At 55.7% G+C, this 14,121-nt stretch overlaps 1 protein-coding gene across 1 annotated transcript in view; it reads right to left on the bottom strand.

The window, feature by feature from the left end:
* The window catches only part of MACROD1 (mono-ADP ribosylhydrolase 1), a 148,558-nt gene that overhangs the window by 133,535 nt on the left and 902 nt on the right, over positions 1 to 14,121 (bottom strand). Inside the window, 2 exon segments of the mRNA XM_044378492.3 lie at positions 961 to 1,077; positions 1,609 to 1,710. Of these exon segments, the coding sequence (XP_044234427.2) occupies positions 961 to 1,077; positions 1,609 to 1,710 (219 nt within the window).

Genomic DNA, 14,121 nt, shown 5'->3' on the forward strand with positions numbered 1-14,121 from the left:
TGTGCCAGGGGCACTCAACAATGACAAGGACACCAACACCAGCCCCTAGCCAGCACGGGGGTCAGACACAATGGCTGCAAGCCCAGGGGCAAGGGGGAGGAGATCTGAGATGCTCAGGGAAAGGCGGGGGGCGGGGGGGAGCCTGAGACTGGACAGGTGGGGAGGTGGCCACGCAGCAAGGTTTCCCAGGATAAGAGGCTCTGCCCACGTCTCCAAAAGTTTCTCTAAGGAAGCTCCTCCTCCCCGTGAAGCTTGGTAAGCAGGCGAACAAGGGCTGGGATTCAGCCCCCACGGGTCCTTGTCCCACAAACCGCCTGTGTACCAGGTGGACTTGACTGCCCTTGACACCCCACTCCTGACCTTGGCCAGACAACCATAGCCTGGGAGGAGAGCAACCACCTCCGTCCCACCCCCGGGAGGAGAGAGAAGCAGGAGGCTCCTCCACTGGGCACACTAAATCACCAAGCCTGCTAGAGCCACAGCAGGAAGCTGAGCCCAGGGCACGGGGGCCTCTGCCGCCCTTCCCCTTGACAAACTCCCTGGCCTGCTCCAGGTCTGGAGGGGGGCAGAGCAGGCAGGACACAGAGGAGGGAGAGCAGTGGTGGGGCGTCTGCAGCCCCTGAGGTCAGACCACCCCGTTCTGGCCTCCGCCTTCCTGGCAGGGCCGCCCAGTGCAATTCCAGCCAAGCTCTCTCCCTTCCCGGCCGCTAATGGGTCTCAGAGCTGCAAGGCAGCTCGGCCAAGGCACCCCCAACACGGCAGGTCAGGGTTTCAAGGGAAAGGAGTCGCGCAGCCAACACACTGGGCTCCCGTGGCGCCAGCAAGCCATCCTCATCCGGCCGCCCGAGCCTCACCGGAGCCAGGTGGCATCCACCCATGCCTGGCACAGCAGACTGGAGCAAAGGTGACGAGGCAGCCACCCAGGTCTCTGGCTCCGGCCGGCCAGAAGCCCCCACTCACCGGCGTTGACGATGGCGTCCACCTCCAGCTTGGTGATGTCGCCGCGGAACAGGGAGACCTTCTCGTTGAGCTGCTTATCCTTCTTGTACTTCGGCTCCTCCGCCTTCGTGGTCACCCCTGGACAAGCAGAAGCCAAGGGGTGGGGGTCAGAGAGAGGCCCTCACTACAGAGCGCCTCCACCAACCCCCTCCACCTCCAGAGGCAGGGGACTGGTGACGCGGGCACCAGCCATCCACGATGAGTGGGCGCCTCTCCCTCGAGGCATGCACGTGGGCCCTTGAATCTCCCCCGGCTTAAGCACAGGTACAGCATTAAAGTTATCCATCCCCATTTTACAGACGTGGAAACTGAGGCCTAGGCAGGTGAAGTGACTTGCCCCGGGTGATGAGTTGCCAGGCCGGCAATGCGCAGGGGTCCCCACAACCGTGCGGTCGTGACTCTGGGGCTCAGTTTCCCAACAGTACAATGGGGATAAGAACCGAACCCTCCTCAGATCGGGTTCGTAATTAAAGTGCCCCCCACACAGCAAGCACCCCCTGAATGCTGCTGCCATTCTTCCTGGACCGGTTGGTATGACGCTCCCACAACACGAGTCTGAAGAGGACACCCACCAAATTGCCAGCTGCCCCTCCCTGGTGCACGGCCTACCTTTCGCCGTCTCTTTCCAGGTCGGGATCTTTTTCAGCCTGATGAAGTCCTTGCAGAAGTAATGTTCCTCCCGCTGCTTGTCACTCAGGCCCTTCAGAAACGCTACAGGGGTGGGGTGGGGCAGGCAGGAAGGAGCGTCAAGGCAGGCAGGGAGAAGAGCGGTCTGGGGGCTTCCCCCACCCCCTGTATCTCTCCCTTCTTCACCGGGACTCTCACCTCGTCCAAGGATGCAAGCCAGCCCTCCACGTCCACCCTTCCCACAGGCATATTGGGCGCGGGGGGGGGGGGTGTTAGAGCCGGGAGGCCCCTAGACCCTCCTGTCCGGCCGTCTTTGTTCAGGAGGGGAACTGAGGCCCAGGGAGACAGAGGGCATCTCTCAGGTACCCCAGACCTGAGTTCAGAACTCAACTCTGCCACTTTCTGGCTATGTCCACACCTCTGGGCCCCTGACTTCTTCATGTATAGAATGGGGATTAAGAGGCCCCTTGCGGAATAATTTCACGCTTACTCAATGCATATAAGGAAAACAGGTTGGTGGCACTGGACGAGTTATCTTATCGGTTCCATCCTCAGTGGGTGACCTTATCACCATGGTTATTTGTAGGCAGCAGGACACGGGGGACAGGACAAACATCCTCAAAGAGCCAGAGAGCCAAGCAGATCTGGTGCCTGTTCGCAGCCACCCTCCCCTCCCCACCGCGCACGCCCCCCCTCCCGGCAGTGGCAGAGAGTTCCCCACAGACAGATGCCCGGCTGGCTTCTCCTGGTGTGCACCCAGGGAACAGCGAGAATTGTTCCCATCTTACGGATGAGGAAATGGATGGTCACACAGCTGGTGAGTAGGGAGCCAAGCCCCCCATTTGCTCACAGACTCTGGGTCCACCCCGCCTGGTCTCCCTGCTCTGGCCCTGCTCCCTGGACCTGGTCTTCCCTTTGGGCGGCACGGAGCCCCCTTCCAAGGCTTCCCACAAGCACGGCGGTCCAGGCTTCTGGCTCACGGGCTCCCTCTGCCGGCCCGAGGCCACCAGGCACCCAGGCTCTCAGCCTGGCCTTGCTCTCCTAGACCACATGCTGCCCAGATGGAGCGGACCTCACTGACCACTCGTTGGGGGGTGGGTAACAAACAGCAAAGGCCACACCCAAGGAACTCGAAAAGCATCAGAAAATGTGCAGAGGTAGGGGGAGGGGGGCAATTAGGGGACGTGGTGGGAGAGGAAGGGTTTGCCTCCTGGAGCCTGCTGTGGAAAAGGCCTCAAACCGCAGGTGTTCAAGAGACAGGTGGGTCCTCCACACATGCCCTGTGCCCTGCAGAATCCAGTCCACCCAAAGCCTCCATCCCCGAGGATGCACGAGGAGCAGGGAAAGGGCCCGGCTCACAGTCCAGCCCAGTATTCTGGTTGGGATGAATATAAAAGGCTCGTAGCACCCCAAATCTGCGTCAACTGTGGCTCAAGCCAGAATTACACTTTCTGGCCGCTGCTTCCCACCCTCTCGCACAAACGCCTACGACGCGCAAGTCCTGCATATGGTACAAGGACATAAGACTCACTAATAAGGCAGACGTGGTTCTGGCCCTTGGGGAACCCACAATCCAGCAGAGGAGATGGAGGCTGAGCGGGCGTTCCACAATCAGGCTAGCCAGCCAAGCTCCTCGGACAGATGCTGGGGGGGGGGGGGCAGCAGGAACTCCCCCACCAGGGGCTGCAGTGAGACTCAGAAGAGAAATGGGAGGTAGCCAGGGCAGGGAAGGGCGTTTCACCATCTGAACAGTATGTTCAAGGTCCTAGATGAGTGAAATTCAGGGTGTGGGGTTGAGGGCCGGCACAGGGTGGGCGCGATGCTGTGAGGAAGGGGGCCCACTGCGGAGCCACCCAATCTGTTAAGGACTGACTTCATCCCAGGGGCACCTGAATCAGATTAAAGATGCTTTCACAGGAGGCACCTGGGTGGCTCAGTCGGTTAAGCGTCTGACGTCGGCTTAGGTCATGATCCTGGGGTCCTGGGATCGAGCCCCACATCGGGCTCCCCACTCAGCAGGGAGTCTGCTTCTCCCTCTGCCCCTCCCCCTGCTCGTGCTCTCTCTCTCTCTCAAATAAATAAATAAAATCTTTTTAAAAAAATGCTTTTATCAAACTCATACAACTCAACACCAACAATCCAATTAAAAAATGGACAGGGGATCTGAATAGACATTTTTCAAAGGAAACAACCAGATGGCCAACAGACACATGAAAAGATGCCCAACATCACTCATCATCAGGGACATGCAAATCAAAGCCACAGTGAGATACCATCTCACACCTGTCAGAATGGCCACTATCAAAAAGACAAGAAATAACAAGGGTTGGCGAGGATGTGGAGACAAGGGAACCTCGTGCACTGCTGCTGGGAGTGTGAATAGGGGCTGCCCCTATGGAAAACAGTATGGAGGTTCCCCAAAAAGTTAAAAATACAACTACCAGGGGCACCTGGCTGGCTCAGCGGGTGGAGCATGGGGCCTTTACCTCGGGGTTGTGAGTTTGAGCCCCACAGTGGTGCAGAGATTACTTTAAAAAAAAAAAAAAGAAAGAAAGAAATATCATACTATCCAGTAATTCCACTTCTGGGTATTTACCCAAAGAAAATGAAAGCACTAATTCAAAAAGATCCACGCACGCCTATGTTCACTGAAGCATTATTTGCAATCGCCGGGAGATGGAAGCAACCAAGGTGGCCACCAAGAGATGAACGGATGAAGAAGACATGGCAGACTGCACGAGGATATATTACTGAGCCATAAAGAAGAATGAAATCTTGCCATTTGCCACAACACGGATGCAGCTAGAAAATGTTATGCTAAGTGAAATAAGTCGGACAAAAAAGGACAAATACCACATGATTTCGCCTCCATGTAGAATCTAAAAAACAAAACCGGAACAGCCTGTTTTGAGGATGAACTGGTAGTTGCCGGAGGGCAAAGGGGCACGGGGATGGGCACAACAGGTGAAGGGGACTAAGAGGTGCAAACTTCCAGTTAGAAGGTAAGTCAGTCACCGGGATGAGAAGCGCAGCACAGGGAAGACAGTCAATCATATTGTAGTAACAATGTGTGGTGACAGATGGGGACTACCCCTTTCCGTGGTGAGCATTTTAGAACGTATATGTCAAATCACTATGTCATACACCTAAAATCAGTATTGTATGTCAACTATACTCCCCTTAAAAATACACAGGGGCGCCTGGGTGGCTCAGTCGGTTGGGCGTCTGCCTTCGGCTCAGGTCATAATCCCGGAGTCCTGGGAGTCCGGGGATCAAGCAACACACCAGACTCCTTGCTCAGCAGGGAGTCTGCTTCTCCCTTTCCCTCTAACCCCTCCCACATCCATGTTCTCTCTCTCTCTCAAATAAATAAATTACGAAAATAAATAAATAAATAAATAAATAACTTTTAAAAAATGCTTTCACCAGATACAGATTAAAAACTACCCCCACCCCAAGCAGCGCCATTTTCGTTCTAAGAGGCGAAGGCTATCCTACCGTGGATGGTACCCAGTGCGGATGGCCCCCTCTGTCACTAGTGTGTCCTGATGCTCACAGCCCATCTCCCTGCTCCCCCTTCTCAAGAGGCTACCTTCCCCACTGGACATGTGACCCCTTGCACAATCTGAGTCACAGGCCAAGGGTTCCCACTTTCACGCTCCTTTGTGTGCTGGGGGAGGGTGTTGGTATTTGGAAAGAGCTGGAGTGCTTCCCCAAGCCTTCACTACCCTCTTCTCTAAGGGGGGGGGGGTGATAAAGCAAGCTCCCTCATCTCTAAATGAGAAGCAGAACAGGCTTAGCTGGGTTCCCAGCGAAGCACTCTGCTGCTGGCAGACAGTACCACAGCGCAGAGACCATGGAGGGGAGGCCAGGCTCCTTCCAGCCTCTGCCTCTCCCCGGCAGTCTGAATCCAGAACAGTCAGCACATCTACTGAGCACCTGCCAGGCACCAAGCCTGGAGGTGGGAGGCAAGGGGAGGTCCCAGGGCCTGACCAAGCAGAGGGGCAGAGGGACAGCTTGCTGGAGGAGGGACCTCTAACTTCTCGGCTCTGCCCCCAGAGGCTGCAAATCTCCAGAGAAAAATCCCATCACCAAACAGAAGGCTCCCTCTGAATTCCTGATCCCCTCCCATGGCGGCCCCATCTGCCAGGCACCTCCAGCTGCTGCTTGGGGAGTTCTTCCCCTTGCCCTTCTCCCCTTTCCCAAGCCTCCCCCACTTGTCTTCCAGTGAGATGCTGCCTCCTCCCGCCAGCTGGGAACCCCCCCACACCACCGCCCATGCCTGGCCCTCCCTCCCTGGGCACAGGCCGCCTGCTCACTTCCCGGAGGACTCACTCCTACAGCTCCAACTCCACCGACTGTCCTGTCTGCCCTCAAACACCCTCTCATGTCTCAAGGTCATGAAGCCTCCCTCAACCAGGCACCCCGCACCCCGCGGCTGTGGCCTCCTCTCTGTCTCCCTCCCCCACTGCCCCCACTCCCTCCCTCCCGTGCTCCCCCAAGCCCTCACCGGTCTTGCCCCACCTCTCCACAAAGGCCAAGGTCAGAGACGCCACACCGCCACACCGGCCACGTGGCCCCATGTAGTGGTCCTTCTGTCCTCCCCTATGCACTCAGCGCACCCCACCCCTTCTTCCCCCTCAGGACCCCGCCTCTCCTGGATCTCACCCCACTCACTGGCCCTCCTGTCTCCTTGCTGCCTCCCCTTTTCCCTAATCTATACCCTCCCCCTAGTCTTCACATCAGCCCCATGCATTCCAAACCCTCTTTCAACTGATGGTCTGGGTCCGGGGGCTACACCTCCAGCCCCTCAGCTCCCTGCAGAGCATCGGACCAAGGCCCACAGCCTAGTCTCAACCCCAAACTCTTCGTGTGCAAAACTGAACTTCTGACTCCTTCCCCACAAATGTGGTTTCTCTCTCCTTCATTCTTTCTTTTCTCAATGAACAGCCCCAGACTCTGCTAGGACCCCGAAACAGGGAGGGAGATCCTTTCTCTTAGTCCCCCAGTTCCATCCATCTGCAGGCTGTTGGATTTATCCCCACGATCCCCCCAAAACCAAGCCCTCTGCTCACCCCTGCCAGGGGCCAAGCCACTATCATCACTCCCCAGTACCACCTAGAAGGCTTCTACACCCAGCAGACTCCCCATGTCCACCCAATCTTCTGTGCCTCACTCAGCAGCCTAGGAATCTTAGAGGCAGAATTCTCTCTATTTAAAGCTCTGTTTACATGAAAAAATGTTCAAAATCATTAGCCATCAGGGAAATTCAAATCAAAACCACACTGAGATACCACCTTACGCCAGTGAGAATGGCAAAAATAGACAAGGCAAGAGACAACAATTGTTGGAGAGGATGTGGAGAAAGGGGATCCCTCCTACATTGTTGGTGGGAATGCAAGTTGGTACAGCCACTCTGGAAAACAGTGTGGAGGTCCCTTAAAAAGTTAAAAATTGAGCTACCCTATGATCCAGCCATTGCACTACTGGGTGTTTACCCCAAAGATACAGACGTAGTGAAGAGAAGGGCCATATGCACCCCAATGTTCATAGCAGCAATGTCCACAATAGCTAAATCGTGGAAGGAGCCGAGATGCCCTTCAACAGATGACTGGATTAAGAAGTTGTGGTCCATATATACAATGGAATATTACTCAGCCATCAGAAAGAACGAATTCTCAACATTTGCTGCAACATGGACGGCACTGGAGGAGATAATGCTAAGTGAAATAAGTCAAGCAGAGAAAGACAACTATCATACGATTTCTCTCATCTATGGAACATAAGAACTAGGATGATCAGTAGGGGAAGAAAGGGATAAAGAAAGGGGGGTAATCAGAAGGGGGAATGAAACATGAGAGACTATGGACTATGAGAAACAAACTGAGGGCCTCAGAGGGGAGGGGGGTGGGGGAATGGGATAGGCCGGTGATGGGTAGTAAGGAGGGCACGTATTGCATGGTGCACTGGGTGTTATACACAACTAATGAATCATCGAGCCTTACATCGGAAACCGGGGATGTACTGTATGGTGACTAACATAATATAATAAAAAATCATTAAAAAAAACTATTATTTGAAACATTAAAAAAAAATAAAGCTCTGTTTAAAGCTCAGTTCAAAGTCCAAGTCCTTTTTTTATTTTTTTTAAGATTTTATTTATTTATTTGACAGAGCGAGAGAGCACAAGCTGGGGGACAGCAGAGGGAGAAGCAGGCTCCCTGCTGAGCAGGAACCCAACATGGGGCTCAATCCCAGCACCCTGGGATCATGACCTGAGCAGAAGGCAGACACTTCACCAGCTGAGCCACCCAGGCGCCCCCAAAGTCCAAGCCCTTACTGAGTCCCACGAGGCCCACGTGACACCCTTGCCTCTCCCCCTCGCCTCCTCCACTGCTTGTCTCCCCACAAACTAGGCTCTGCCTCCTACAGCTCTGCAGTCCACGCATATTAGTCCCCTTTCAGGTGTGTTCCCTGCCTCAGGGCCTTTGTACCTGCCCTACCCTCGGCCTGACCTTCCTCTACAGGCCTTCCCCACTCCCACAGCAGCCCCTCCCCTACTGGCTAGGCTTTATTCCTCACTTGGCCTTGGCCACGTGGGGCTCTGTGGTGTTTACGTTGGACTCCCACCATCTGGCCCAGTGCATGCATGTGTGAGCGTCCACGGGCATCTGCGGGATGAATCGATGAATGATTGAGCTGAGCCCTGAATGTTGGGGGCATGTCTGCCAAGAGAACAGAGTCGTCCAGGTGCAGGACACAACACACGCAGAAGCCCTGAAGTAGAAGAGAGCATGTGAGTGAGGAAATGGAGAGAAATCTAGAACGGCTGGACCCGAGAGCAGAAGCTAGGCTGTGGCAGCCACCTCGGCTTGTCTCCCATCTGAGGAACGGAGCCTTTGGAAGGAACGTGCTGGTCCAGGCGGCTACTGTGGTTTCAATCCCTCTTGCTCCCTGGTCCCACGAGGTTTGGGCTCACGAGCTCTTGACATCGCGTTCATGGGCAGGGCACTCGCCCTCTCTGAGCCTCAGTTTCCTCATCTCTAGAAGAGGAACTGGGCAGCCTTGCCGTGAATGAGAAGGGACTGTCAGAGTATCCGGAGGCAGCAAAGTGCAAGATATACAGCAGATCCACGGTCCTTCCTGAGAGCAAAGACTCAGACGGCCAGGTGAAACAAGGCCAAATTGGGGAGAGGAGGCATAAGTAGGTAGAGGAGCTTTTTTAATTATTTGGGTGCCTGTATTTGTCTCTCGCACAATTGAGACCAAAGATAAGTCCCCTAAGGCGCCCTGGCACGCCCAAGTGTGGGTTCTCCCAGCCAGATGAACCCAGGGCTGGAGAGTGAACATGCCTGCCGAGACGCTGCAGGGACTGGCCAGCCAGCACCCAGGCCAGCCCCACAGGACTCCCGTGCGCAGAGTCCCTCCGGCGGGGTAAGCCCCAGGCACCCCATGGGACTAGTCTGGGGAGCCTGGAAATGGCTACAGTTCCTGAGCAGACACCATCCGGCGGAGGTCACCACCTTGCCTTCCAGAAGAAACAGGTATGCCGTGGCCACAGGCAAGCCAGGACGGGACCCAGCTCACGGCTCCCTCCTGTGCTGTCTCCCCAGGATCCGAGGGCTGCTCTGAGTGGCCCACAGCTTGCACAGCCCCCTCTCTCCAGCAGAGTCCAAAAGATGGCTCCACTTCCCAGAGAAGGAAGACAGCCAGAACTCCTGGCTCTGCCACCAGCTGACTGGGCGCTGACCTTGGGGACATCTGTCAGCCTGTCCCTTCCAGTTCACGATCCCCAGGCACACACGTCTTGAAGCCAGTATGTGGGGCGCCATGTCCTCATCTCCAGAGCGAGGCAGCGGCCTGACTGACCCCTGAGGAGCTACACACTGCACGGGTCTCTGATTTATGGGGAAGGAGATGCCAATTACGATTCTCCCTGGCTCCAAGGAACCAAGGGTCATCCTCATCGCCTCAGCTCCATCTGTCAGATAGACCCCACGCATTTATAACATTTTCTACCTCCTTTTGCCAGAAGGACAGATGCAGACTTAAAGCACAAGCGAGTTTTATTTTTCTTATAAAAGATGTAAAACATACGTTTTAATTTTCTTTCTTTTTTGGAAAGGCGAGAGTATTTCATGGCTCAGTGAGACAGGTGTTGTAAAAAGATGTTTGCAGTAAATTTTGATGGGGAGGCCTGACCCTGGACGAAGCTTTCAGCAGCTCCTGGGCACGAAAGCCGAGCTGGAGGAAGCGGGCTGCGCCAGGACCATAAAGTGCACTGGGCGAACGGGAATTCAATGATGTGTTTTAAGAAGTGTCTTTATGGCACTTTGCTAGACGGTGTTCAGAAAGGTGAGGGCAGGCGGGCACACAGGGAGGCTCTTCCTCTGGAGAAGGCGGGGGGGGGGGAGGGGAGGGCTGATAACAGCGGGGCTCTGGGAACACAGCGGCAGGGGCATTAATCACCTGGGCTCACCGTCCCCCTGAGAGCGGGGTCTCGTCAAAGTCCGTGGTCCAAGCCACAGGGAGACAGAGCATGAGGCACCTCAGAGCTTTCCTGCTCTCCCTAGGCCCCCTTGCCTCCGCCCGCACTGGGACGTGCCAAGGCTGCTTCCCCAGAAGGCAGGTGGGAGGAGACCTTCCCCCCCCAGGTGAGCCTGCAAGGTGCCCCCCACCGCCCCGTTCGGTAATCAAACCAGAGAAACCACCCTCTCTGCATGAAACCCCACGGGGGCTGAAAGGAGTCCTCGTCTCTGCCCAGTGCAAAGGGAGGCTGGAACACAGGAGCCCTGGCTTATAGCACCAGGGAGAGGAAACGCGGCTCAGGATATTCAGGTCACGGGCTCCAGCATTTGAGACCATAGGGAGACAAGTTTACACAAGCCCGGTGTTGCTGTGGCCAAAACAGCGCAGAGAGAGGAGGGGGCCCGAGGGGTGACAAGAAAGGAGGTCACTGGGGACCCATTGTAGAGGCCTTTTATACACCACCGTATACAAAATGGTTTCTGATGTGATCCCAGCACAACCTACAAATCAGGTGCTGTTCATCCCGTTTCACAGATGAGGAAACTGAGGCTCAGGGAGCAGGGAAGCAGTGGTGCTGGGGCTGGCCCATGTCTGACGGCACCAATGCCCATCCTCTTCTTAGCAGACAGCTCTGCCCCCACTGCAGGTCAGAAGGAGGGTCTGTGCCTCCCCCCGTGGTGACACAGCCCCTAGATGCCCCCCAGTGCCCAACTTTAAGTCCCCTCGTGCCCAACTGCCTTTAGAGTATGACTGTTTCCACAGTCTTATGATAAAAAGGCACCACCTGCGGGGATAATGAGGCTCCCCACCACGGAGACAGCTAGAGAAATAATCCTCTGGCCAGTAAATCAGACACTACGGAGATCTCCCCAAAGAACTGACTGTCTTCTAGCCAGGAAGATCCAGCCTGGTGGTATTTACTTCCCCAGAGGGAGAATGGGTCTATAGGAGTGGCCAGTCAGCTTAAGAGGGAGAAAGGGAATGCCCAGAGTAAGGCAGAATCCGGCCATGTGTCCAGAGGACTCACTGGGCCGGGAGCTGAGGCATTCTACACCCAGAATCCAGAGCAGGCACTCAACAGGGCAGCGGGACTGAACTACTGAGCAGCCATCCAAGGAAGAGGATCCTTGGTGGGTAGGTCTGCCCCTTGCAGAGAAGCTTGCCCAGCCTGCCCAGGGCAGCAGGATCCGCTTCCAAAAGCATTCAGCCAGCCCTCCAGCTGAGAACACATGCTGCCGAGTAAACTTAGGACTACGATTTGGCTTCCACGTGGCTTTTCCACAGGGAGAGGAGGCCCTGCCCAGGCACCCTTTCCAGACCCACCACTATATTTCCCACTGCGAGCTGCACATCAATCTTCTGACCTACATCAGGCTCTTATGAGTTTGGTTACTGTGTGCCAGTCTTTGAGAGAGGATCATCCCGGGCACAGACAGGCATTTGGAAGCCTACGTCTATCCCCAAGAGAAAGGTGAGCCCATGCCCATCAAAGCCATGGACGGGAATAATCAGAGCAGCTTTATTCCCGACAGCCCCAAACTGGAAAAGGAAATGCCCATCAACAGGAGAACGAGTACACACAATGTGGTACAGCCACACCGTGGAACATTACACAGCCATAAAAAGAGCAAACTGTTGGTACACCCAATAATGCACATCACCCTCACGACTGTGAGTAAAAGGAGCTAGACACACTGTATGCCTCTCTGTTCATACAAAGTTCGAGAAGCAGTAAGAGGTACGGATTGCAAAGGGGCTCAAAGGAACCGTCTGGGGTGCTGGCAACCCATTGGCCAGAACTGGATGTGTGTGTACAAATATACCGCCCACACGCACACCTGAGGTCTGTCTACTTAACGTACTTCACTGCACACCCTCAGTCAGCTCCAAGTGTAAACCGAACAGAAGGAAGAAAATTCTGTGGGGGTCTTCAAGGACCAAAGCTTAGAGCCCAATCAGAAGCAGAGTCCAGCGAAGGCAGCTCCCCAGTTTAAAAACACGCCCCAAATTCTCTGATCCTCTTCCCTTCCAAAGGTGGAGAGTAGCTTCCCTCCCCTTGAACGTGAGCCAGACTCCATGACTCCATCCTAAGCCCCAGCACAAAGCAGAAGAGACGGTGTGGGACTTTAAACACTAGGTCCCAAAAACGCACTGTGGCTTCTCGCTCGGTCTCCTCCCGCTCCCTCTCTCGGGTCACGTGCTCTGGGGGGGGGGGGGCAAACCAGCCGCCATGTTGTGAGGACACTCAAGCAGCACTGTGGACAGACCCCCAGGGCGGGTCTGAGGCCTTTACCAACAGCCACTTCACGGGAGTGAGCGGCCTGGGAATGGCTCCCCCCAGCCGTAGCCGAGTCCAACAGAAGCACCCCGCTAAGCTACTCCTAGGTTCCTGACCCTCAGACACTGTGAGGTCCTAAACGTGTGCTGTTTCAAGCCATTGAATCTGAGGGGGATTTGTCACTCAACAATAGATCACCGAAACACACAGATCACCCCGCCAAGCCTGCGGGGGTCTTCACACCCAGGGTCGCCAGGCCGCCCTCCTCACACTGCCCCCTGACTGGATCCTGGAGCTCAGGCGGCCCCATCTGCTATGGTTTCTTCACAGCATTGGCCTTTGCCTGGCACTGCCCCCCTGGCTTGACCACGTTTTCCACTGTTTCCTTCCCCTAGAGAAGAAGCTCCATGACGGCAGGCCCCTTGCCTGTCTCAAGCACGGCTGAATCCCAGCACTAGAACGGTGCTGGCCACACAGAAGGCGCTCAGTAAAAATAGATGAATGAATGAGGGGCGCCTGGCTGGTTCAGTCTGAAGAGCGTGTGACTCTTGATCTCAGTGTCATGAGTTCGAGCCCCACGTTTGGTGTACGGATTACTTCAAAATAAATAAACTTTAAAAAAAAAATGGATGAATGAATGGAAATCCCAGCTCCAAGCAGAGACACCACAGTAGCCTGGGAATCCCTGGCCTGTCAGCTTCACCAGGTCTGGAAGTTTTCAGGGGCACCAAGGAATGGGAGGGGGTGGGGAGCTGGATCCTAGAAACAGTGACAGATCCAGGAGCACGTGGCTGGGTCCCTTGCCTCCCTGGGTCCCTAGCTCTTTTCCCATCAAGCTGCTTTCTGCTCCTGACAGAGAAGGGGAGGCAGGCTCCCTGTGGGGACAGTCCCCCTGCCAGGAATCTCGGCCAGCCCCCCACTCCCTGCCCTAACCAGGGTTCTACGGCCTGGGCTGAGGGCATGACACGCACTCTCTGTGTGTGCATTAAGTCAAGTCAAGTGCTTTCTGCCCACGCTTGAAGATCTGGGGGAAGGAATACCATTCATACAGGGGTAAAGTCATCTTGAACTCTACCTCTAATTCTGAGGACTCCTTCCCTTTACCCCCACCCTCCCGGCCAGACCCAGGCCTGCCTTCCCAGCCCCATTGGCCGAACCCACTCCACCACAGACGCCCAGCCAATGAGCCACTTCCCCTGTGCTTTTGAAAGGGGATCCAGCCAGGAATGGTTACCAGAGCTCTGGGAGCACGCTCTGAAGGGCAGGGGCAGCTGGCTGAGCAGCCGGCCAGACTATTTGGGGCTCTGCAGACCGGATTCCCTCCCTTCCCTGTTCTGTGGGGGAGCCCAGAGTCCAGCCCTGGGACTCATGGCGGACCAGGACTCATGACCCATCCCAGAGTGGGAGGAAATGGCTTGATTCCTGGGGGTGCAAGGTGTCACTGTTTGCACAGACGTAATGCCCTGTCTCTGCCCTGCCCCCGCAGCCCCTCAGCCCTGTGTCCCAGAATGGGGCAGAAACTGTTCACAAGTGGCCAGAGGCCAGGGATGAGGGCAAAAGGGCACCAGATGACCGGCCCAGAGAAGCAGGCCTTCAGGGCAGGGGTGGGGTGGAGGTGGGACTGGCCTGCCCAGAGAGGCCACTCTGCGGGGCTATCTGATCCTACCAGGTGGGACACCAGACCCAGA

Source organism: Ursus arctos, unplaced genomic scaffold (assembly GCF_023065955.2).
Source record: "Ursus arctos isolate Adak ecotype North America unplaced genomic scaffold, UrsArc2.0 scaffold_23, whole genome shotgun sequence".
NCBI lineage: Eukaryota > Metazoa > Chordata > Mammalia > Carnivora > Ursidae > Ursus > Ursus arctos.